Source organism: Macrobrachium nipponense, chromosome 41 (genome assembly GCF_015104395.2).
Source record: "Macrobrachium nipponense isolate FS-2020 chromosome 41, ASM1510439v2, whole genome shotgun sequence".
In the NCBI taxonomy this organism is placed as follows: Eukaryota; Metazoa; Arthropoda; class Malacostraca; order Decapoda; family Palaemonidae; genus Macrobrachium; species Macrobrachium nipponense.
This window is the reverse complement of record NC_061102.1, coordinates 40,782,844-40,809,381: the sequence shown is the minus strand read 5'-3', so window position 1 is coordinate 40,809,381 and position 26,538 is coordinate 40,782,844. Positions and strand designations below refer to the sequence as shown.

At 40.0% G+C, this 26,538-nt stretch overlaps 1 protein-coding gene across 5 annotated transcripts in view; it reads right to left on the bottom strand.

Annotated features, from left to right (window-relative positions):
- Positions 1 to 230: 230 nt before the first annotated feature.
- LOC135212719 (unconventional myosin-IXAa-like) overlaps positions 231 to 26,538 on the bottom strand; it is a 371,838-nt gene continuing 345,530 nt past the window's right edge. For all 5 annotated transcript variants that reach the window (XM_064246413.1, XM_064246417.1, XM_064246414.1 and 2 more), the window contains one exon: positions 231 to 9,567. In XM_064246413.1, coding sequence (XP_064102483.1) covers positions 9,452 to 9,567 — 116 coding nt within the window. In that variant the 3' untranslated portion in view covers positions 231 to 9,451. The remainder of the gene's footprint in view (positions 9,568 to 26,538) is intronic.

The following is a 26,538-nucleotide window of genomic DNA, read 5'->3' as shown; positions in this document are numbered from 1 at the left end:
TTTCACCCAAATACACAACAAGATTGTAGTCGGAAAAAATGTAAGGAACATAAGGATGAGAATAAAAAGTTAAAAAGAGGCCTTTAACATGTCAAGGAAATTTTCCTTGAAGTAATTCCACTTACTTCTGCAGGATAATATTCTGGACAGTTGTATATGGACTCCACTATTGACATTTGAAAATAATTATGTATATATAGTACTAAATGGGATTTTAAAAAAAATTGCACTTTAAAAACATTCAATTCCGGTATATTTGCACATCAACAAATCAATTTAAATAATACATTGTACAAAAAAGAATAAAGTAATGAGTATCGAAATTAATAAACAATCATTTTAAAACATATCAATGTACAAAAGAGGCATATAAAATATGGGGACAAGGACTCTGTTGAAGCTATTTTTCTCTTTCTGGACCTATGGCATTTCAGTAACACTTAAGCAAGCCCTCAGGGTAACATTTTATATTAACTTTCACCATCATTATATGTAATAAATTGCTTTAAATACTGCGTTAAGCTTTTGCATATAGTACTATGCTACTTTCTTGAAAGCATCAAGGGTAAATGATACTGACAGAACAAAAGTAACCACAACACTGTGCCATCTGATATTGCATTATGTGAAGTTTAAAAAATTACATTACACAACAGATGCCTTTCTTTTTGTATCAAAAGCAAGACCTAAAAGATCTGAAATAACTTTTGTGATGTCTACCAAAGTGGGCAATTTACAATATCAATTTAGTCTTAAACATCTCACAACATATCACTTTGGTCTCAACTCAAAAATACCACTTTTTCTAACTATAAAAGCACTTACATCAACTGTGAGCACATCAGTACAGTACAAAAGTTTCTTGTACCCCATGACAAAAATGCTAGTGTCTACAAACTGAAATAAAACATATACTGAAATACAATAAGTTACTACTCTAAAAGCTTTTACTTCCAAACTGGAAGAGGTCCAACAATCCAAATATACAGATATTCATAACACTTAAATGATTAACCATAGTCATAAGTTTCGTGGAACATAATCTGACAAAGATGGTGTTTACATTAAATAACAGGGAAGACAAGACCAAGATAGGCCACAATCAAATAAAAAGATTCACGTAAAGAAAAACTATTTGGGGCTAATCAGCAGATAAAATACAATGGTACCTAAATAGGGAAATGTACATTACAATTAAGCAAAACAAAAATACCAATAGGTAAAATTAAGTGGTGGTAAGCACTGTTCCTTCACAGCTTTGCACTTTCCAAGAAGTTGGTACAAAGCTCTATACGAAGGCAAGGCAGATTATTTTTTAGGAAAAATCAACTATATTCAATATTTGTTTTTTAACTTTAAATTTATATATTGGTTTTAATGTATGGAACTCGAGCTAACAAAAAGTAGGAAACCTTTCTTTTAGTGAAATATTCAATGGTCAGTATAAAGGAAACATCATGCAAGGCAACATTGCTATATACTTAACCATACTAATCATTAGAACATTAGTTTGTGATAAACAGTTACAATAATCAGTTAACCAAATTTACTACTAACAAAAGGCTATAGTAAGCCTCAAGAAGTACATAATAGGAATCAATATCTGGACTTAAAACCAACTATCACTACTGCACTATGGTAGAAAGACTTGAAATGAAAAAATGCTTTCCAAAATAAATTAATTTTTATGGGTAATATGTGCTATGTGAAAACCTCATAAAAGGTTTATCCTGATTATTTTGAGATTACTAATACTAATAATGATTCCCATCAAGAAGTTTCAGTTTTGGACATTAAAATCTATAATGTATCATTTTTAAACCAAACTTGCGTAAGAAATGGAATGGGTTGGATATTTGTTCATAAAACTTTGTATCTATGCCAGAGTAAGTATACAAAAGACTAAATATAACCAACAGCAGTCAAAAAAAAAAAATACACCATTATGGTTTTCTTCCATGTAGAACTGCAATAAAATTAGTTTAGAACAAGAACTAAGATTTCTCAACAATTATGGCCATGATTTTTTATTATCTATGACTGCTGCAAATACTTGGTATAGGACATTACCAATAGTATATGAATAGTACAGCAGGAAGCTATAGTTCAATACGTATCTAGTTTGTATATTATATGCTGTTATTCAGTAAAAAATGCATTTTTTCCTACTGTGTGCATTGACATATTTTCTTTTCCAGATGATTATGGGTGTATTATGGCCAATAAAGCAGACAATGTGATGAAGTAGCAAAGGAATTATTTAAACTGATGCACTCCCCTTCCCTAACAACTGTGTGAAAGTAACAGGTGGTGAAGGTTAGCTCTTTAAGACCTTACATTTTCAAAAGTATTTCTACTTCCTTTCTTGTAGAGTACAAGCAAATTGATGACACCATTTCTTAATACTATTTCCTATCTTGTTTTCTTATATGAATTTAATTTAATGAATTAGTTTCATTTTAATTTCACTTATAAGTCTCACACATCCATGCCTACTAATAATTCTACCTCTCCTGATAAATTATCTCTTATCATGAGTTCTCTGATGAAAAATTCTCTAAAACTTGAAGTCTCTATACTGCTCAAAGGTGTTGATATATAAGGGTTCGAGAGTAGTTTACTCCGGGATAAAAGTAAGTTAAATTTTAATACAGTTTAACATTCTAACAGGTTACATTTAAAGTATATACTACGACTAAAGTTCATTCTTGAAGTATAGTTGTTCTTACAGTTTTACTAAATCATGACTAAGCACAGCTGTTAAGATGCCAAATGTGGTTCCATTTTATACAGATGCTGAATTATTCAAGATGCGAGATGTCTATTGGAGCCAGCTATGCTATTAAATGTTAGTGCAGGTAGTCCCTGATTATCAGCAATCCAGTTTTAGTGCTTGTCTATCAACGACAATAACTGGATGTTCAGTGCCAATATGTGTTGTTATAGCCAATTTTCAGTTATCATCACACCATTGGAAACAGAGGCCCCACCCATAACCGGGGACTGCCCTGTATTCTTAAGATGTACAGGATTCTATAAGTGACAGCCCTCAAATGCAACATATGCCAACTAGTATAGCCAATAGACAATATATTCTTGCAATACTAATGGTAATCTATTGAAACCAAAATGGAGATTTGGTAGTCTTGACCATTCTTTATTGAACACAGAGGTATTGCTGTCATTTGGGCATTTAGTAAACTTACATTAAATTTGAGTGATAAATTATTTCAATTCTTTATTTTGGCCACTGGCATTAAATTCTGAGAGTCCACCAGGGGAAGGGGCAAGAGTTTGCATTAACCTCCTTACACACACCACAATTTCCAACTGCCAAGGTAAGTTTTTTTTATGAAGAGAATTAATGGTATTGTTTATTCAAAACTTTTAGCTCTTACACCCTTCTACAGGTTAAGGGGTCCAAAACTTTTCTGTGGTTAAATATACGTACTCAGTTTTAGCATATTGCAAGTGACCTTCAAGATAAAATCACTAGCTATAAATTTTTTTGACTGCTACAAAGCTGGTTTGGTCATATTTTGAAGAAACATTACAGTGAGGTAAACTTTTGACGTCTGGATATTACGTAATGTGTAGATCATCACTCCCAACTGGAAGAGTAACAGGAAAAGTATCCCTCCACACTGGCCCACAAATGGTTATTATGAAAAATCCAAAACAGGGGACAGTACATATGCACTTATGAATAAATACACATTGTGTGTACCTACATCACCTAAAACTGTTAGAAGCCTTAGATGTGGCGACTAAGTTTTCTGTTACTACTAAAAGTGGAAGGATCATTAGAGGAAATAAAGGATCTGAGATTTCCTTTGACCTAACATCTATAGAGAGAGAGAGAGAGAGAGAGAGAGAGAGAGAGAGAGAGAGAGAGAGAGAGAGAGAGAGAGAGAGAGAGAGAGAGAGAGAGAGAGAGAGACACTTCTGTGATGCCTTGAAGAATTGCTCATGTGGGGGGGCAAATCTACAGGGGAGAAATTTGCTTAGGGAGGAATGGACTCTTTCCGAAAGTTTATGGTTTATTGGTTTGCACTGCTATTGTCAGCAGTAAATAATGCCTATCATCTTTCTCAAGCCCAGGTAGGGAGGGTTAGAGTCAAAAAAGGTATCCATAAATAAAACATCTGCCAAAACAAATGATGAGCTATTCAGCAAGTGTTAGAAATCCCTGGGAAAGGCCTGTCAAACCATTTCCTGATAGGGTTTGACCAAAGATAACAGCGTTTGACCAAAGATAACATCAATGATGATTTGATTAATTTTTAATTTCTGCCAAGGGCATACTCGCCTCAATTGTTGGGTTGTATCTATAGATATATTCATGCCTCCATACCCTTCAACATCTTGCCACACTTACGAGCTACCTTCAGAAGAGGGCTTGGGATGGTGGAAGTCCACTTTAATCTCTAAATGAACCAACTCTGCTTTAGATATGTTGCTTTCCTCAAATAAACTTCAATGGTATTACAAACTTTCCCACAGGATCTTCATTACCACTTCACTTAGGTATTTCAATCTGGTTCTCTTGTTCTCAGAGAACTGGAGACATTCTTCTTACCCTTGAGTTGCATTAGCATATGTAAAGATTTATTTGTTAATGCTACCAAGCTGTTGGTTGATGTCTGTTTGCAGTAGTAAGAAAACCATCTAACTGGACAAAAGAAATCACTGGCAACAGAAAAAAATTCACATTGGGATAACTGCTTTCCTGGCTACTTATTCAAAGTGGAATCCAACACAAATCCCAAGTAAGGAATTAGCAGAGCCTCTTTCCTATTACTATATCCAATATCAATCTTGCATGGTCTGTCCATCTCTCAAGACTCTTTGGTCTTGTTTGATACACAGTTCTGTTCCCTTCATTCTTATAAATCTTTGCGATAAGAAGCAGCAATACATTCTGGCCTCCAAATGATTCTTAGCAGAATTTTTCTGGCCCCAAACTAATTACAATCCACATTATATTTTTCATCCATTGGCCTTTGTCTCCCCATTTATCTGTACAATTCTTGCTCCAGTTAAACCTGTTAAGTGAGAACAAATCCTTTAGGCAAGGCATATGAAATTCTAGAAATATGACTCTAGTTTAACTTTCACATAAAAGACAATATTTCTCCCATTAATACAAAGATGTGAAAAGTACACCATAAAACCAGAGGTCATATAAATAAACTCAATGTTAGGCCTCATGACATACAAAACAATAGCAGCAATTGCTGGTTCAAAGTAAAAGCAAACTTCACAGCCGTAATAATTCATTACTTACAGGTTGTCCAGTGCTGCATGTCTGATTGTTATTATAAAAGTAGCAAAAATTAATTTTATATGAGCTGATCCATCACAAGTGTACAAGGGTTGGAAAACTAGATAGAGACAGAGTAATCAGAGGTGGGAGAGGCAGTCTTCTTCTACTGGAAATTGAGTAGTACCTTCATTATCCACAGATTTTAGATGATTATTCTCCTAAAATAATCCAGTTTAAGAATATAAAAATTTGTAGTTTCATTGATGAAGACAAAATTGAAGATTTGTTCTTTACCTCTGACTATATTTTTGTTTCATTTACATCCAGCATAAAATTACATAAAAATCCTATAATCCTAAACTTTTTCATTAGTAGGGAGCAACAGCAGAGTATTCCTCCCTCACAGCATCGTGTATTTTTTTCTATGCCTTTTCAATGCCCCATTCATCAACTTACCACATCAAATGCTGAGAACTCAGTGCTAAACATTTTAGTCAACTGCCCTCCAAGTGGTATTACATTAAAACTAACCAAATGAACCTTAATACAATCTGACTGGACAGGTTTATAATAACATCCTGTATATCACAACTAACCTTGATTAGAAAATTAATTCAGTATAAAGTATATTTCTTTCAGTATAATGTATATTTCTTTCCTTATCATAGCCAATAATTGAGACTTCATGGATTCATTCATTAAATGTTCAATATTTGAAATGCAACCCCTACAATTTCTTTGGCTTGTTTAAGAAAATACAGTTATTCTTGACAACTTCAAAATAATGTCGGGTTAAATTATTAAACGAAAAACAAGTTCTATGAAATTTTTGCTAGAAAAGTCAGGTCATAAGATACCAGACTTCTAATACATTTTAGTGTCACAAACTTTTCACAGCTTTTATAGAATATGCTACTAAGACAGAAATATGGTGCACCTAGTTACCTGTTGCTCCTAGAAACACACTATTGTATTCAACTTTAAACATTAAAGCTTTTGCTACGAGGCTTCTCTTCAAAGTTTTCCATTTTCTTTTTAATAGTAAGTGACATGTGCACTCTATTTGAAATTGCTGTTCTGTATTACAATACAGTACCTTACAAATTTCTTTAGTTGGAGCTTTTAACAAAATTTAAGTTTCTTGACTAACCTAAGGAAATGGATCATCAGATAAGTTCAAGACCTTGAATAACAAAACCATATTTTCTGGATAATTTGCCAACATATTTAACAAAAACTTCTAGGGCTGGTCTTTATCAGACTGATTTTGTTTAGAGCCTTTTGCTGCATTTAGCAACAAAATAACACCTTTTCCCCAAACATCTTTCAGCAATGACTTGTACCAGTACATTTACTTATCACAAAACAAACTGTTCTACATCCATGTTTGTTTGTTATTTTGCTTGTTTGTATGGTGTTTTTACATTGCACGGAGCCAGTAGTTATTCAGCAACGGGACCAACAGCTTTATGTGACTTCCGAACCACGTTGAGAGTGAACTTATATCACCAAAAATACACCATCTCTCATCCCTCAGTGGAACAGCCGAGAATTGAACTTGCGGCCAACAAGGTGGCATGGCAACAACATACCGACCACGCCACTGAGGCACTTACATCCATGTTGAACTCAACAACAGTAATAATTCTACCATTTTAATACAATATCATCTAAGTTTTCACACAGTTTCTTCAGTTATGAGTGGCCAAAATTTTTATCACCATGCAATAATGATTAAAAAATCAAGCCCTATAACTACTTTTAAGCACGAGATTCATGCTTAATTTGTATTTCCAGCTATACTAAAATTGTTAAGTGAATAAAAATTGACCAAGTTTATTCATAATGTAGTACTTAAAAGTTGATACAGAATAAAAGTGCTGAATGCATGGTGTTCTGATATATGTTGCATTATTTTAATCTGAATAAAAACTGGTTTCTTTATTCAACATAGTATCAAATGGGTTGAAAAAGCTTAATCCATAAAAAATATATCAAGAAATAGTAACTAGGCTATTTTAGGCTACTCTCAAGCTACCAATAAACTAAATAATGTTCAGCTTCACCTGTAACTATTGTGCTTACAATGGCAAATCTAAAAACCCTTAAAAAGATTAAAAAAATTATACTGAATATACTGCTATTATTAAAAGAAAGAATAGGCTCAGAGGTCTGGATAAACTAATCCCTCATATAATAATAATAAAAGAAAGAAACCTACCATAATGAAGCAGCAGATATTAATCACAGAATTTGTTAAAGAAGCATTGTTCATTTGTTAATGTCTTGAATGTTATAGAATTTAGAATTACGTTAGTAGAGAGAGAGAGAGAGAGAGAGAGAGAGAGAGAGAGAGAGAGAGAGAGAGAGAGAGAGAGAGAGAGAGAGAGAGAGAGAGAGAGAGAGAATCTATGTGTCAGACATTCTATTTTTTTCCTTAATATATAATTTTCATATCTGTGGAACAGAACTGCTACAACATTATATGTTGAATATCTTTAAGCACTAACAATGTTACATCCCACAGTGTAACTTTTGCTCAAAAAGAAAATACAAGTAACTTAATCCCTAAACCATTACTGAGCAAAATATTATGTCTCACCATTAAAGGTCTATTCAAGAAGCTGCAAGTGATTCTTGACAACATGAGTTTTACTATGAGAAAATGAATATTTGCATTATAAATGACATGTTATGCTATGTAAAATTAGATCTCCTTTTACAAACCTTATGGCTATTTTGCACAAATTCTTGGAAATAATATTAGGGAAGAACTTTACTCTGACAAACAAGCATATTTCATAAGTGCTTTTTGCTTCCATTCAAGCAATAAAATTTATCCAAGAGCATAGAAATAGTATTCTGAAAAGCTATTTTGTTTAAACCACTTGCTGATACTTCATATTTCCATCCTGATCTTAAATAACACTTAAGGCACTAAGAAGTTTGCAATACACTAAAAGCACTGTGAAGAGAACAATGGCACAGCAGCTTCAGGTGAGTATTATCAGTTTTAAGAAAACCATAAAATAGCGAGTATTACACCAAGTTGCATTAACCCGAGAGGAATGCAATTTTTTGTGATTACAAATATTTAAATTACTAAAATTAGAGCCAAATAGAGAGACTAAATACTTCTGGCAACATTTTGCACATCCGATAGCTTCTGTATATGTGACCATCTACATAACTCTTCATAAAATATGTTTTGTTTGCTTAAAAATCATTCATGAAACCACAATATGGTTTGCTAAAATGTAAACAGGCTGACTAGGAATTACATAGGGCATCATTCAGACAACTATAAAAATACAAAACCTTGAAAGAAAAAAATAAGATACATTATTAATGACTCAAGGCAAGAAAATGGCATCATTTAAAAAAAAAAAAAAGCATAAAATGAGGTAAAGGATAATGAAAACATAATTAACCCAAGCTACAAACTGCTGATCAGCCCCAATCTCCTCTTCTCATACAGACACAATAAAATAAGCTTTCACTGATGATCTACCTACTAATAGGTCCTTTGGGGATGATCAAAGCTCCAATTCAAACTATTCTAGATAACTCAGCCCAACTGCAACCCAACATGACAAAACACCTAAAGAAAATAAGAAATGATATTGTGAAAAACATGACATGCTAAATGTTTTATGAAGCCAATAAACTTTCTTTCGGTGTTCATCTCCCCATAAGCAAATTAAACGGAGTACCTTAATGCTATTATGTACAAAAAGTTTCAATCACAACATTGGCATTTTTACCACTATCCTGGAAAAGCAAATTAATAAAATCAATCAAAATACTTACAACATACGCCGAGTATAATGAAATGTCTCAAAAACAAACGGCAAGCACATACATATACATACCTAAAGCAGACTGTAAATAAGAGGTTTTCTTTATATGAAAATAATTTATATACAATTTTGTTCTTTCAATCCTTACATTTTTTTTGCCAAGTTTCTATGCTTTGCATACACTCAACCACTACTGTTTTGAATGCCTTCACCTCACTGCTTTTCTGGACATTCATGTTTCTACACTGCCCTTTCAAGCACTGTTTTGAATGAATTTACACCTTGCTACTTTTTTAACACAATTAAAATATGGTTTTCATTTCACAGTCTTGGAGGTACAACCACTACAGAAGAGCCAATCTGCATTATAACAAATTTTAATAAACTAAACCATCACAGCATCATCACTATAGTCATGGTGTAAACGTGAAGTTACACTTCGATCCTCATCAGATTTGTCTTGCTTTGAAGTCTTTTTTTTAATCCTATTTGTGTTCTCCCCTGAAACAGAATAAATCTTTGTGTAATTACACACTTAATGCATTTAAAAATAAAATGAGGCAATTAGAGCATTTCACAGCATACTTCCCAAAGCAATCCATCTTGCCATTTCCAGAGCACAAAAACAAACAATCCTGTAAAATAATCTGGAGTTGGAACAACAACCACATGGCAAAAAAAAAAAAAAAAAAAAAAAAAAAAAAAAAAAAAAAAAAAAAGCATGAGAAATATATTCTTAAAAACATTCTTTACAATGTTGACAACTACACATGAGCATATTTGGTGAACTGTACTCTTAATAAAAATGCAGTACAAAAAATTGAACTGCTGCTGATGACAGGGTTAAAATCATTTTTCCCTTCCCCCCAAAATTATGCAAATTATCCTGCATTCAATGGAGCTGAAACAACGAGGCAATGAAAATTATATTTTTATTATAAAACAAGGTTTTGTATATACATACTTACCCAGTAAATATATAGCTATAGTTTCTAACGTTCGGAAGCCTAATTCAAATTTCGCGGGTAACGCTTCGATTGTTCAGTGCAGACATAACAGTGCCATCCCCAAACAGCCATACTAGGAACAACTTAGCAAAGCATTTCATTCCGTTTCATGCATAATGTCCATCAGAGGGGAGGCGGGTGGGCTCTGATCATATAATTACTGGGTAAATATATACAAAACCTTATTTTATTATAAAAATATCATTTTTGTATATGAGACTTACCCAGTAATTATATAGCTGACTCCACATTGAAAGGAGGTGGGGTCATGGACATATTCTACTCCAAAGCATTACGTCATGTAATGAATTTGAAAATAGAAAAGTTGCTAGCATTGAAAAAACAATGCTTGTTGTTCCTATTAGTTGAGAGAGCTATGCAGATGAATAGCTACTGCCTCTGGTTGGCGCTCATCTTAACTCATAGCGGTGTGGCAGTAGAGCCAAGGGTCGCCTCCTACTTAGGGGAAATTTTGCAGCGAGGGGAAAGCTCCTATGGCTAGCAAAGTATGATAGGTGCCCACCCTTGCCCTAGGCGTAGCACCAAAATAAAACAACCAGAAAACACTGACACTTACACTGAAATAAAGTCAAGACCCATCCACTGAGAGTGGTGGGTGCTCCTGGTACGGTGTACCCCCTGACTCTCCAAACTCAGCACCTTACTGAAAAGGTGAAGAGATAATATAAGAATATCCTGTGCTTCCTTCCGCAATGACATGCCAGTCACTAAAAATGGTCTTGAGGTACTAAAAATTTGATTTTTTTTTTTTTACCTACATAAGAAATATATTAAGCACATATCGCTTACGTCTCCATAGCTCAATGGCAGATAATACCTGAAAACTAAGGAAGTACAAGCTGTTCTTACATCCTTAGCTTCGCTGCAAATTAGGCCAAAAAACACTTGACAACACTGTCTTAAACATGAAGTCCATATAAACTAAAAGACAACATGTTTAGACAGAGGAAGAGACAGGTTCTGGGAGAAACTCTTCTCTTCACACTGGCAGCTGAGTTATCAGGCTATGTCTTTCAACCTCACTCCAATTCGGGGTGAACAACTAGTAATTGAACACCTTACGAATTAGAAAAAAGAATATGGAAAACACAAAACAGCAGAGTTTTTCCAGAAAATCATTCTAAATCGTCACAGTGGCCTATTGATCAATTGTGACGAAGCAGATTTACAGATTTCTGTTGTACTATGGGTAAAAAGAAAGAAGTAATGAGTCTAATGAGACGTCTCTGTCCGATGATTCTCACAATGGTAACTGTGGAGTACAAAATATCAACCATAAGCGAGAATCCAGAGACTTATGTCTGTGATGGCCATGCAGAGATCCGAATTAAAAGTTAACCCTCGATAGAGGAGAAACAATACTACGACGAACAAAAACTCAGTGAGACGGCAGTTCTCTGCTCCTCACTTCTCTCCTAGGCTGAGTTGCCTGGTAGCACATTCCGCCCTGGAATGCCTTCGTCTTATAGAGGTATCGAGTGTATGACAAATACCCTTGATCACCTATATGTAAACCGAAACAAGAGGGAAAGAAAAAACTCCCTTGTTCGGTGAAAATGCCAACCCTGTGGTGATGTTGCCAAAACAATACCACTAGTCTTATCACAACCAAAATCGTAATCTCTTGGGAGACCCCAAAGGCTGTCCTGAGTTTCAGGAAATTAAGAGATGGTACTATTTTCTCTCAGTCACATGCCAGAGGAATCAACTTACATGGATACGCCTGCACTCGAACGGTACAACTGATAACAGATGTATGCTGTGAGGAGAATATAAAAATACATATATTTGTAGGCTCCTGTCGACCAAGCGTCAGCCTAATTCTTCACTTCAAAGAAAAAAAGAATAAGGACTGGAAGCAGAACTCCATTATTTAATGAAGAGAGCGAAGGTGAAGTTATCCCGAAGGGAAGCTTCTACAGCGAAAACAGGGTACCAATGATGACTGGTTCATGCTGAACTGGTTGTTTCCTAATAACAGGAACACTGGAGAGACCCGAAGATCAAACCAGGAACAGTCTCTCGCATTCAAACTCTGGGGAGTGTAATCCGTAGAGTTCCGTAACCCAGGAAGTAGAGGGAAAAAAGAGAGTGACTGTTCTTGGCCTCTTCTTGGAGCTAACAGGAGTGGGTGATAACTCACGCCATCAACTTGCAGTGATGATAGCAAACCAAAGACTTAGGAAAATTTATTCGCCTAAGAGAAAAAGACACTTCCTGAAGGGAGAGCAGAGGTTTCCACCCACCAAACGAAGCATTCTCTCTCTACCTACAACTGGTTTGATCGTGGGAATGCAAGAGTGTCAAGTAGAGTTGACTGCACCAAAAGTTTGCGAGAACTTGCCACTTCTCGCCATGCGTCTGTCTTAGTGATCAAAACTTCCTGTTCGAATGGTGGCTAACAAAAGATCTCCTAGTGTCAAAGATGAACGAGGCGACTGTCAGGCGTGGAAAATGCAGTGAGCTGAAGCAAGGGAGTGGACGCCTCATATGGCGCAAAGTGAAAAATGCCTGACACAAGAGATATTTGAGCATCTAGGCGCTAACACCTGGTGCTCATCATGAGAATCAGTACTATTCTGATGAGCGTCTATGACAAAAGTATTTGAAAAGACTCAAATATACTAACACAAGGGCAAAATTCTAATTCACTTCCTCTTCAGGGACAAGTCTGTGTCTCCACCTTTAAGAGCATTGTGAAGGCAAGCGAGTTGACACACCTAGCTGCAAACGCCTGGGAGAGGAATGGCTGCTGGAAGCAAAAGGTCACTTACGGTACTTCCAATGTCTAGGCACTAGCACAGGGCATTCATATACTAATTAGGTAGAACAAGTAACCATCTTTTAATCTGATGCCTACTGAGCACCACTCACTGAACGCCTTTCCGGTGGCATTCAGTCGAAACCTAATAAAGTATGACAAGTTCGCCCAAGGGGAAAAAACCCTCATCGGACTCCCTTCAGTTGAATCAACTGAGTTGTGGGTAAAAAATCGACAGAGTCGAATCAGCTGAACATCGAATGTCGAGAGACCAAAGAATCACTCCATCGATGCAATCTATTAGTGACGAACCACTGGAATAGGATGACAACTGTACACTAAGATACGGCTTTTCAATGGAGTTCAGTCAAAACCTATAAACTCACAACAGGTTTGACCACGGAGGGGAAAAAAAGACTTTCCTCACTACACATCCAACAAGACACCTTTTCAATGGCTATCTACCGATACCTGGGAAAAGCTACAGGTTTGACCGAGGAGACAACTACCGAGGGTAACCCGCTCAGACTCCCTTCGACTACCAGTATGTCCTCTCCTAGGCAGTTGTTGGCCGTGAGAAGGAGCAGGACAGTGACTTTAAGTTTAGGACATTCGAGGGGCCAGATAGTCACCACCTCTAATACATCCAGAGAGACGTCTTTCCAGCAGCTGTCTGTCGATACCTGGGACCGACAAGCAACAGGTTCAACTGAGGGAGCGACTACCTGTATGTAACCCCCTGACCTCCCTTGGACCTCCAGTATGTCTTCTCCCAGGTGCGGGGGAGTGGGACAGTGACCTTTGTCTAGGAGAATCAAGGGACAAGTAGCCATCTCCTCCACTGCACAAAATTCACTGTTACATTGGTAATTCACAAAAATTGAAATAAATGCTGGCAAAGGCACAGGAAGGAAGCGATGGAGCCAAGTGCGGGAGCAAATGACAAAGATCGGAGAAGTAATAGAAGAGAATTGACGTTAGGTTTGGGAGGCAAATGGAGTTGCAGACGACAGAGAGGAGGCGAGATGCCGGCGCATCTGGTAATCTCAGTTACTGATTACTTTCATGAAAATAATCAATAAATAATCAATTAATAAGTACATACTTTATATATATATATCATTATAGGGAATACTGGCATCTAGGCCTGAACCATTTATAATAAATGAATACATCAGCCTTTCATATATTCAGCCATGCCATTAAACATAACGTATATGTACGCATAACTCCAAAATAATAAAAATTTTATATCAACAAGTTGTTTTTGCATCGAGTATCAAAGCCAAAAGGACTCTAGTAACGTAAAAACACTGCTTTTGTTCTCCAATTATTATTTACAATACATAATATGAAATAGCATTTCATGTATATTATTGAGATGTAAGCATTATAAAATAACATTCTAAATATATATATATATACATATATATATATATATATATATATATATATATATATATATATATATTATATATACATACACACACACACAAATATAATATATACATATATATATATATATTATATATATATATACATACACACACATATATATATATACATATATATATATATATATGTATATATATATATATATATATATTATATATATATATATATATATATTATATACCACACACACACGCCTATACATATAATGAAACAAGTCCCAGTCCCGAATTGTGCGATTCCCCTTTTATGCGGTCGCTAGTTCTCAAAAATAATTTTCTGTATCTGCAAAGCCGTTAAAAGTCTGTGAGTCACACGCTGCAAAACATATCAAATATATTATCTTTTCAAGTATTTTAGGTGTATGTGTGTGTGTGTGTGTTGTAAGTGGGGGGGGGGGGGGTTGCTGGTATCTGAGAGAAGGGATGGGGGGGATGCTTGGAGGAAAAAAACTTTTATTCCTTCAAGGGGGAATGCGAGAGAAAGATTTCCTGCTCAGCCATTAGCTACGACGGAAGGCTCTGCCTCACGCATTTGTGACACCATAGGTGCAGTGTGTATGAATGATCGGTATCATCACCTTTATTCAGATCTGCGAAGTATATTCTGAATGATTGGTATCATCACCATCTCCATAGGTATTATTCAGATCTGCGAAGTGTATTCTGAAGGCTTCTGCTCAGCCATTAGCTAAGATAGAAGGCTCCGTCTCGCGCATTTGTGACATCGTAGCGCAGTGTGTATGAATGATTGGTATCATCATAGCCATACATATTATTCAGATCTGCGAAGTGTTTTCTGATCATCCGCATCATGTATGCATGCATCTACCTAGAAGTCGAAGAGGAAGACCTATTTTCTAGAAACTAAAAAGCTTGCCCTTAAGTTGAAGACGAAGGAAGGAGCAACTTCCATTTTCGCAGCAGTCGACAACTTGAAATCCGTCATTGCTGAACATGAAGTAAGAATTTTTTTTCTAGGTTAACTTGTTTTGACTAACGTTTGGCATTTGATCATTTTTTTTTTTTTTTTTTCGAAAGTTGAAATAGGTTTCGATGAAATGACTAGTAAAAGTGAGTAACAGAGAAGCAGATGTATTAGAGAGAGAGAGAGAGAGAGAGAGAGAGAGAGAGAGAGAGAGAGAGAGAGAGAGAGAGAGAGAGAGAGAGAGAGAGAATCGTTTGATCTAATCTTTTCAAGAAACTGTCATTTCACGTTAAATTTGAATTTTTATCATTTCTTTCTAAGAAATTGTAATTTCATATCAATTTTGAATTTTCAACAGTTCTTTTTTATCATAGAATAAATTTATATGAAAACGATTACATGGTGAACATGCCGGACAAAGAAACTGAGCCAGGTGCTCATAACCAAGAACTCTACATGGAGGATGAGATAGAGGAGTTTAAAGGTTTTTAGGCAGAGGAGAGGAAATTCCATCCAAAAGGTTTTTTAAAGAAAGTGACTGTATCGTACAGTACACTTGCACCCAACAGTGGCATTGTTTACATGTGGGAGTTTTCACCATCCTGTCTGTAATTTTAAACTTTTTCACATTATTAAAACCTTTTTAATGTTTTATTTATCCATAAGAACAATTTCATGTTAGAAAAAATTACAGTATAGTACATAGAAAATATTGGAAATGGGTAGTATAAAAAAAGGTTGACTGGGTAAGTTGCCGTTTGCCTTGGCCCTAATAGAATTATTCCCATAAGGTGTTTGTTTCGAAATCTGTGAATTTCCAATTCTGCGAGGCCATGGATTGACCAAATTCTCGCATAATTGGGGACTGTACTGTATACATATACACATACACATATATACATACACATACATATATATAACATACATGTTAATATCACCAAACATTTTCATATCAAGTCTCAAAGCAAATTCGACTCTAATATAAAAGAAAATTTGCGAATAACCAATTACTCAAAAAGAAATCATCATAAAAATTATCAGGAATGAAAGTAATCGCAATCAGTAACCGATTACGTGCCCTGCTAATTGACTCGAGTGGGCGCCTGTGCGTGCACCTAGTGAGCTCGATGCTATTGGCTTAAATGTGAAACGTTCACAATTGCGTGACGCCAGAAAATACCTCCGTACACCGAGGCCATTTAAGCCATCTCTCCCAAAGCCTCCAGTAGCAAAACATTTTCATCATTCTCTCCTTAATACTTTCAACCTCCACACTTTCAGTCTCTGCAAAGGGAAGTGATGAGTGTTACAAGCATGGTAAACAAACAAAAAATGTATCAGCCCAATGCAACCGTTTGGCCTAAAAGAATGTCTAAACATTCACAAATTACTTTAAGGTAACTATATTAACTGGCAGCTTGTGAATAATAGCCTATGGCTGGTAAACAAAATCCTAAAAGCAAGGTATAACCTAAGGGAATTATGTAACCTTTATGAATTACTTTTAAAGGGTAATTATAAACTGGCTACTTGCATGTAACTAATCCCAGTAAGTAAATAATAAATGCAAAGGTTCTAAGATAACAAGAATGGAATAACATTCGAGAATTAATTTAAGGTAATTACTTACCAGCGTCAGGCTAATGACCCATGGCCGATTAATAGAATTGAAACAAAAGTTTGGCCTAAAGGAATGATGTAAAATCATGATTACTTAAGCATAAGCCCAGTAATTAAACTTATATGCAAAAGTATTAGGCTTAATTGAATGAAGTTACATTCAAGGACTATTGCTGAGAATACAAATATATCCGGCTAGATGATAATCTAAATAAAAAAAACAAAGGACAAGACTCATCCTGCTTGAAGGCTACAAATGCGTTCCAGTGGTTGTGTAACTACCCAAATCTGGTGATATAACCAGAAAATAAGAACAAGCTGCTGTAAGCACTCGATGTTTAGTCAAGGGTGGCAGGAAACAGAATGAAGTGCTTTGCTAAGTTGTTCCTAGTATGGCCGTTGAGGGACGGCAATATGTCTACACTGAACAATCGAAGCGCTACCAGCGAAATTTGAATTAGGCTGCTGAACGTTGGAAACTATAGCTATATAATTACTGGGTAAGTCTCATATACAAAGCCATGAAGCTTATAGCTAGGGAGAGCTATTGTGTGACTGTCCTGATCCACCTAACACAGCAAATGCAGAACCTTTAAATGTCATAAGGTTTGCCCCTACAAAGTAAAAACAATCCACACACTTAAAAATTTCTTCAACAAGCACACATCATTAAGTACAGGTGACACTTTTTTAATATATAATGTCATATACTACACTGGTTTTGCTGTTGACAGGTAGCTTGACACACTTGCTTTACTTCAAAGCTATCATCAATGTCATGCAGTGATACATTGAACAGGTATAAAGTCCAACTAGACCAGAGTAACAGGCATGTTTTCATGAAATTAATATTCACATAAAAAGGTTTGATTAAGTAGTTATTATCTCACCTCACTATTTGAAAAAGTAATAGAACATGATATGACAAATTTTTAAACAATTTGTATTTTTCATAGCTCACAAACCTGAGGTCTTAACAATAGGATAATCTTCTAGTGCAAGCTGGAAACCGGTTAAAACAATAAAAGATCGTAAAGGAAGCTGTAGAATCTGGTAACTCGTGTATAAGACTTGGAAGCTGGTCACAGACTGGGCTAGGTACCTCATGACGCGTTGGTATTTCTTCCAACCCAGTATATGAGAGGGATGGCTAGAGGTGGCCAGTAAACATTAAGACCTCAGGTTTGTTAGCTATTAAAAGTACAAATTGATTAAAAATTAGTCCTTTGTTCATACGCGGAACACACCTTCGGTCTCAACATGGAGGGAGGTACAAGTATCCTGAACTAGCTGGGGGTTCAACCCACTTGACCATCCTTCCTAGAAGATCAAGTTCTAAAGACAGGGTTTGAGCCTGTGAGAGAACAGGTAACCAAATATTTAAAAAATCAGTCTGCTGTGTTTAAACACAATGAGACATGACCAGATTCATTGCATACATGGAAGATAAAGAGAACTCTGTCTGTCCAAGCAACAAACCATGTAGGCCACAGGGGTGTGTCATCACTCATCCCTCCCCTTGCTAGAAAGAGGAGTATGTGCTACTGAGAAGCAGATTTGTCTATTGTATAGGAAAAAATCAAATTACTGCAACCAGTATGACTGCCACTCTCACCTGTATCAGACCAGTTCCAGCATATGATGTATCTATTCCTCAACCTGCCAGTAGGAAGAAAAAATGAAAAGGAAGGAGACCAACCAACTCACTCATTCTCTCCTCCAGGGGGCACTGGATGACCATGAGGGACCAGTTATTCAAGAGATGACAAGATCCCAAGAAGAACCTACCACTGGTGAGCTGGCTGTTCAGCCTGTGACAGGAAGGTGCCTGCACAGACCTGAACTTCTGCAACCTCTGGTCCGGTGGAAAAACCCTCGACGTTGCTGTATCTATAGACATACCCAGATAAAGAATCCTCTGGCTGGCAAGCAGATTGGACTTCTCCAAGTTTACCACAATGCCTAGGCTCCAACAAAACTGGAGAAAACGATCCCTGTCCCAAACCAGCTTTTTTCTAGAACTTGCCAAAACCAGCCAGTCATCAAGGTATCTCAACAGGAGAATCCCTTGAGCATGAGCCCACATTGAAACTAAGGCAAAGGACCTTGAACTGGAAGACTTGCTTTCCACAGCTGAAGCGAAGGAATTTCCTGGATGAAGGGTGAACTGGAATCTGGAAGTAAGCATCCTTGAAGTCTATTGACAGCAAAAAGTTGTTTTCCCTTACTGCTGCCAAAACTGTCAGGGGCATCTTGATCCTGAACCGTGTCTCCATCCTGAACCTCGTCCTCCTGATGAAGTGGTTCAGCTTGAAAGGATCTATCACTGGCCTCCAATTGCCCGTAGATTTTGGAATCAGGAAAATCCTACTGTAAAACCCATGTGAAGGACAATGTACTTCCTCCACTGTCCACTGGTCCAGCATCATCAACATTTACTCCCAAAGAGCTAAGTCCTTCGAAGAGAGGGGGGAGGCAAGTCAATAGGTAGTAACCCCCCCCCACCCAAAGGAAACCTAGTTCCCAGTTCTCACTCCGTGGAATTACCATTTGGCCCAAAGGCCTGCAAGGCATCTCACCCCTCCCCCCCTCCCCTTGGCAACAGGAAGAGAGTGGCGCCTTCCCTATCAATGACCTACTCTGCCCCTTCCTCTAGCCCCCCTTCGTGGCTTGTAGGGGAGAGGCTGAAAGGGGCATTGCTGTTGCTTAGATTTAGATGGAGCAGTAGACTGAGGAGCTCTTGCAGACGTTGAACACTTGGCCAACTTCCTCAAAGACTGCTTACTCTGCCTTGGAGGTGGAGGGTGAGAGCGAGCCTTTGACTTTGAGACTGCCTGCTGAACCAGCCTATCTTTGGTATCTGCACGCCGCTGGTCTATCGCAACTTCTAATTGTGTTCTCAAAAAGAGAAGCTGCAACTCTAGGAGGTCTCCCATACATAGAGATGACAAGGACTTGGAATCCACCGACACTGCCACCTTCGACAAGGCCTCGTCCCTCCTAACCAGAAAATTGGCCCACAAATTAGCACTGAGGTGGCCCAGGTAAGAGATGGCATTAGCACTAGACTGCAGCAACCCGATAAAGGAGGGCGAGCTAACAGAACCTCCATCAGAGCAACACAAGCTATCCTGGCCACCGCACAAGACTACAAGTGCAGCCCTGTAGGGAGGTAGTGCCATCAGTGGACCTCATGCAGTGCACTGTAGGCATTACTTAAGGTTCTTTGCAGTATGCCTTCAGCCCCTAGCTGCAACCAATTTCATTCCTTTTACTGTACCTCCTTTCATATTCTCTTTCTTTATCTTACTTTCCATCTCCTAACACTTGATTCACAGTGCAACTGCAAGATTTTCCTCCTGTTACACCTTTCAAACCTTCTACTGTCACTTTCCATTTCAGCGCTGAATGACCTCATAGGTCCGAGTGCTTGGGCTTTGGCCTAAATTCTTTATTCGACTTAACCATAAGTCGAGCCACAACACAGTCTGGAAGACAGAAAAAGCAGTAGACTCCATAGTAGAGGCCTCTTAAGAAGTCAACAAAGGGCCCTGACCCCTTACCTGATACAGGGTCAAGCCAAGCTTTAAATGGATCACGTCAAAATTTAGGTGACGAGGCATCAGTTCAACTACATTATAGTAGAATAGTAATATTTCCTATGCCGCACGAGAGGAGGGGGGAGAAGCCTAGATGACCTTCTAGAGCACACGGAGCCATCCCAACCCAAGACCAAGGTATTAATGTGCTGCAAAATTGATTGAACATGCCCAGAACAAGGAAGCTAGAAGCTCAAACAAAGCTCTAGCCTCCTGCCTCGAACTGAGCAAGGCATCTAGAACCATAGGGATCATACAGAACTGAGTCTGTGGCCTCCCCCAAAGATTACTGAACTCATGAATGAGATCAATAACCTCCGAAAAAGAAGACAGACTCCAGCAAAGGAAAGCGAGACACAAAATAGAAGGCCTAGAAGGATCCTCATCCTTCCCTAAGGCCCACTGGAGAGGCTCCCATTGGAAGCCAGACATCACACCCTCCACTGGCAGGACTAGGACCTCAAGCAACGGAAGATTCCAAGAAAGAGAGCTCAGGAACATGGTCAAGCTATGAATCACATACACAGCCTTGAGCTGAACCATGTACACATTTGAGCGATAAACCACATACCCGGCCGTGTGACGACTCACATACACGGTCGCAAGTTAAAGAAAGACGCACTAGAGAACGTCCTGGAGGAGGCGACTGGTCTCGAGGAAGGTCCCAACTCTGAAAGGTGAACACGCAAGCAGAAACTCCTTGGGGGGGAAATGAGAACGTGAAAGCCTAGGCTTCTTGGACACAGGATATATGTTGGCCTTCCCATCACGCAGAGGTGAAGAGCCCTACTAGGGTGAGAAACACGTCCACAGACCCAAACTGCCTTGTGTCCTCGACCATCCACAGCCTCACGATTCCCACTATAAACATATTTGTTGGGAGCCAGAACAGGGAGAGAAGCAACAGCCTCCGGGAGAGAACTCCTAGAAAGTGCAAGATCAGCAACCCAAGTATTAGGCACCTGTGACCTCTTCATAAGAGCTTCATCATCCTTATGGCGAACTCAAACAGGCTGAGGGAATGGAGAATCAGCTTGAAGATTATGAGGAGAGTGAAGGCCATCATGAACTGGAACATGTACATGTATATACATGCATGGGTGAGACACGTCTGTGCTGGAAAGACAGTGAAGCACTCTTCTCACTCCCAGAAGTTGTATAGAGAGAGAGAGAGAGAGAGAGAGAGAGCGAGAGAGAGAGAGAGAGAGGAGATGATAGAAGAGATGATGGAGAGACAGAAGAGAGAGAGAGAGAGAGAGAGAGAGAGAGAGAGAGAGAAACCTCCTGCTATAATGCTTCTTGCTAGAAAGTAATACATGATACCTCTTGTGAAAAAGAGTCCAGCCTATCAACTACCACTTGAAGGAACGTCTCTGATGGCTCAGCAACCAACTGCAATGACACAGATGAAAATGGTAATGGTGTCACAGCAACAGGCAGTGGAAGAGACGACATCACAACCGACGTCATAGGCTGAGAGGATCTGGGAGTGACATCACGGCATTTAGAATGGCAGCGCGGGTCGATGGCCTCACTGGCAGCAAGATTAGAGGCCAAGCCAATAAGCGTCACAGTTGTTGATGGCATCCCACTAGCAGCAGCACACGAGAGCCTAAGTAGTGGACACCTGGAGGAGTGGGGAGACAGTTTGTTGGGGGGAGGAGAGATGAAGATGGATGGCAAGCAGACACGAAATGTGACACTAGGCCATCCAAGGAGGGAGAACCCTGTAGGCCTAGGGACGCCCAACCAGCCACCATCTTGTGTGATTCTGTATCTCAAACAAAGGAAAAAGATGGAGTAGCCTCCTCCCTCCCAGGAGAGAGATCACCTCCCACTAGAGAGGGGGCACGTTATACACAAAATCACCCTATGTAACTCCTAATATACTTCCTAAGACGAATCTATGGAAGAAAAGGAAGGAGACAGGGAATCAAAAGTAGCAGAAGGAAAATTTCTGGAAGAAGGGGACGCTGAAACGACAAACTTTCTAAGACAATTTGTATTTTTCATAGCTACAAACCTTTGGTCTTAACAATAGGATAATTTCTAGCGCATGGCTGGATCCGGTTAAATTGCAGATTAAAGCAAGGAATCTTGTGAGATTTGGCAATGCATGCACATATCGGGTGAAGAGTGGTCAAGGACCACGCACCCACACCACTGTGTCAGTCTTTTCTTAACCGCCTGGACGAGAGTTGTGGTTGACCTATCGGCCTTTACCCGGTTCATTGCCCGTTTCACTTGTGTTTTAGTGCGTGTGTGTGTGTGCTTTTATTATGGCTTCTTCTGCCCATCTCGGCCTCGTTAATGTGTGTGCCCCAGAACTCCAGGTCCGTGTTCTTTTTTGGCTTTGGCAACGACCGACCCCCATGTCACTTGTAATAGGTGCCATTCTAATGTTTGTACAATAACTAATCCCTGCACGGAATGCTGTGCATGGCCTAAAGAGCAGTGGAAGTTATTTTATAATATGAGGGAGCATCGTAGGGGTTTCTACTCTTCCTTTGTGGGAGGGTTTTTCTTCTCATCTTCCTGATGCTTCGTCTCCTGCTGCTATCTCACCCCATACTAGTGTTGTGCCTTTGTCCCCTTCCTTTACTCCCATCGATTCGTCGTTATAAGTATCGGGAGGCCCTCAGGCTGATTTATGTAATGTCGCCCCTTCTTCTTCAAGAGCTAATTTGATTCCAGAGAGGGAGGAGGCTTTTTCATCATTGTCTTTTCTTTCAGCGTCCAAAATGGAGGCGCTTTGGGGGATGCTTGGGCTAGGGGGTTTACCGTCCTTGGAGGGTTTACTGAAACACTCCATGGATGCTTGCTAACCCCCTCCTCATGCTGTCCAGGCCCTCCCCCATTCCCCCTGGCCTCGTCTTCATGGGTAGCCAAGGTCAACCATTTTGTATTTCCCCGCCAATGACAACTACCGCTTTGAGTCAGAGGGAAGCCGTGGCGTCATCCCCGCTAGTGACGTGACGTCACAGGTCAGTCCTTTTGTATCCCTCTGCCAGTGGCGTCTGCTTCCCATTCGCATAGAGGGGAAGCCGTGACGTCATCGCCACTTATCACGTCACTGCGCTGCCTCACTCGTCCGTGTCATTGTTTGCTGCCGTGACATTACCTCTGCCATCCAGTTCGCTGCATCTCCCTTCCATGTCATCGGACCCTTCTCTTGCTGATCCATCTGAGGCTTTATGCCAAGCAATTCTTAAGAGATTGGACTCTGTTTAAGAAGATAAGTTGGCTGCCATGTCGGCTATGATGACTGGAAGCAAGCATGTAGCATTGGCCCCCACTCCTGCGAAAAGATTGTGTAAGGAGCCAGTGCTGTCTTCCTCTCCTTCTCCCACATCTCTGCCACATCGGCGTATGAAGCGTTGGAAGGCTAAGGACTTTGCCCTTTCTTCGTCTGCAAGTGAGGAGCAGCACGCACGTGTTCCTGAGAATGTTGGTGTTTCAGAAAGTGTTAGTGTATCTTCCCCCGAGCGATCTGCAGAGGCTGCTTCGTCCTCTGCATCGAGTCGCAAGCGTGTTGCAACCTCCCTCGTTCATGCACATGTTGCAGGTGCTCCCACTTCTCCAGGGCCTATTCGTCGCTGTAAGGATCTCAAGGCTTGAGAGTGCGGAGTTGGTAGAGCAGGAGTGTTTGCCTGCCCCTTTCCCTGGTACTTCAAGGAGTTTGACTCAGAGGGATTCTCATTGTATCTCAAGTGTTCGGGATTCTTCACCAACACACGTTCATACGTCTGCCACGCCCGTGCCCGTTGCGGCCATGTTAGAGAGTCATCGGTTAGGAGAGTGCGTAGTGATGTCCCTAGTGTTGTGGTTGGTTCGTCGCAGGAGTTGACGCTTGGATCCAGCCCAGACAGGTTAGTTGGTGTTTCAGGCTGTTTGGCTGCTGGTTTTTCCATTAATTTAAATGAGGAAGGCGCTTTAGATAAGCCTGCACACCCTTCTCGTCGTTGGTCTCTGTTGCCGGAGCAGGAGGAGGGAGACACGCAAGATTTTTTGTCTTCCTTTACAGAAGTTGTCGATCTCATTTGTGGATTCAACCATTTGGAAAGTAAGACTCAGGCTTGGTCGTCTTACACTACATCTTACTTGGAAGCCTTGCTGGGAACTATGCAGGATCCCAAGTTATCGTTTCAACTTCCTATGTTAGGGCATGTCCAGTCGGTCTTGCATAAGGTTAACGCTTATGTTTCAGATCGGGACGGTTCACTTCACTCTAGGGGCTCTGCCAAGCTGCTACCCCCGCCTCTCACGAAGCATATGCTACAAACTCTGCTTTTTTATGTCTTGTTATCTAAACCCGGACGTCATTTGTCTGAAGCGGGGATAGACTTTGGAGCAGGTGAGGCCGGTGGCTCCATCCCTGTCTCCACAGGATGCCTCAGCGTTGGAGTCTACCGCAGCCTCCATGTTGCAGATGGTTTCTTGGCTGGACTTCTGGTCTATGGTCATTGCCAAGATAGCTACTGACAGTTCCCCAGAGGGGTTGGTGAGTGCTTCCTCTCTTGCCAGTTTGTTGAAGTCCAGAGGCAAGGCATTTTCCTATCTGGCTCACCTCAGTGTTAATTTATGGGCTAACCTTCTCCTGATTTGAAGAGACACGGCTATATCCAGGATGGAAAGATCAGTTGACCCTGAATCTTTGCTGGTATTGAGGAATAGAGATCTGTTGGAATCAATTTCTGTTCACTTGGACCGAGCTGGAGAATGCGATAGACCGGCGCCGGGCTGACACCAAGGACAGATTAGTGCACCAGGCTGTGTCGTAGTCGGAGTCTTGTCCTCAGAGACGTCCGGCTCCTTTTCCTCCCCCTGCCCAGCAGCAGTCACGAAGAGCGTCGCCTGGTAGGCCATCAAGGAGTTCGGTTTCAGCAGGGGCTCCCCGTTCGTCCCAACCTAGGTCAGAGGGCCAAAGTCCCTTTCGCTCCTGTTCCCTTAAGCCGAGAAGGGGGCCCCAGGGGCAGAGGTAAAGGGGGTCGTCAGTAGGTTAGGCACCTCTCCCTCTCCTGTGCCATGGGTGGGAGGGTGGCTGGCAGGCCATTAGGCCAAGTGGCAGAGTTATGGGATAGAGAAGTGGATGGTAGATGTCCTTCAGGTGGGGTATCTACTGCCATTCGAATTCTCTCCCCCTCTCTCGGACAAGCCGCAGCTCAGGAGGGTGTATCCTCCAGATTCTCTGAAATTCTTGGCTCTCCGGGAGGAAGTGCAGAAGATGCTGGTCAAGGATGCCATAGAGGAAGTGGCGCGTCCGTCTCATGGGTTTTACAGTCACATCTTCTTGGTGCCCAAGGCATCGGGAGATTGGAGACCTGTGATAGACTTATCCACTTTGAATCTCTTCATAAGGAAGACAAGGTTTGATGGAGACCCCGCGTTCAGTGTTGGCAGCTGTGAGGGAAGGTGAATTCATGCTGTCGATAGACTTGAGGGACGTATACTTCCAGATCCTTATTCATCTGATGTCCAGGAAGTTCCTTCGCTTCTCTCTTGGAGACAAGGTCTTCGAGTTCAAAGTCCTGTGCTTCAGGCTAACCACAGCCCCTCAAGTGTTCATAAGGGTCTTCCCTCTTGTCTCAAGTTGGGCCCATGCTCAAGGGATCCATTTAGTGAGGTACCTCGACGATTGGTTGGTCTTGGCAGGTTCCAGGAAAAGCTGCTTTGGTTTTGTCTGGAACTGGGCATCATGGTTAACCAGGAAAAGTCTAACCTTGTACCCAGTCAAAGGATTCTCTTCCTGAGCATGGTCATCGATACGGCAGTTGTGAGTTTTCCCGTTAGATCACAGGTTGGAGAAGTTGGAGACTGGGGGAATTCTGGTCTCTGACGGGGGACTCACGCCTGTTAGAGCTTTCTCTGTCTCTGGAAGTGAAAGAAGGCCTTCATTGGTGGTTGGACAGCCGAAATCTTTTGAAGGGTGTCCCTCTGCGTTCTCTACCACCGGACTTCCTCCTGTTTTCAGACACCTCCCTTGCAGGTTGGGGGCTTATTTAGGCGGCCTCATTGCCTCAGGCATTTGGAGTTTGGAGGACAAACAGCAGCATGTCAACATCTTGGAGTTGAACGCAGCCTTCCT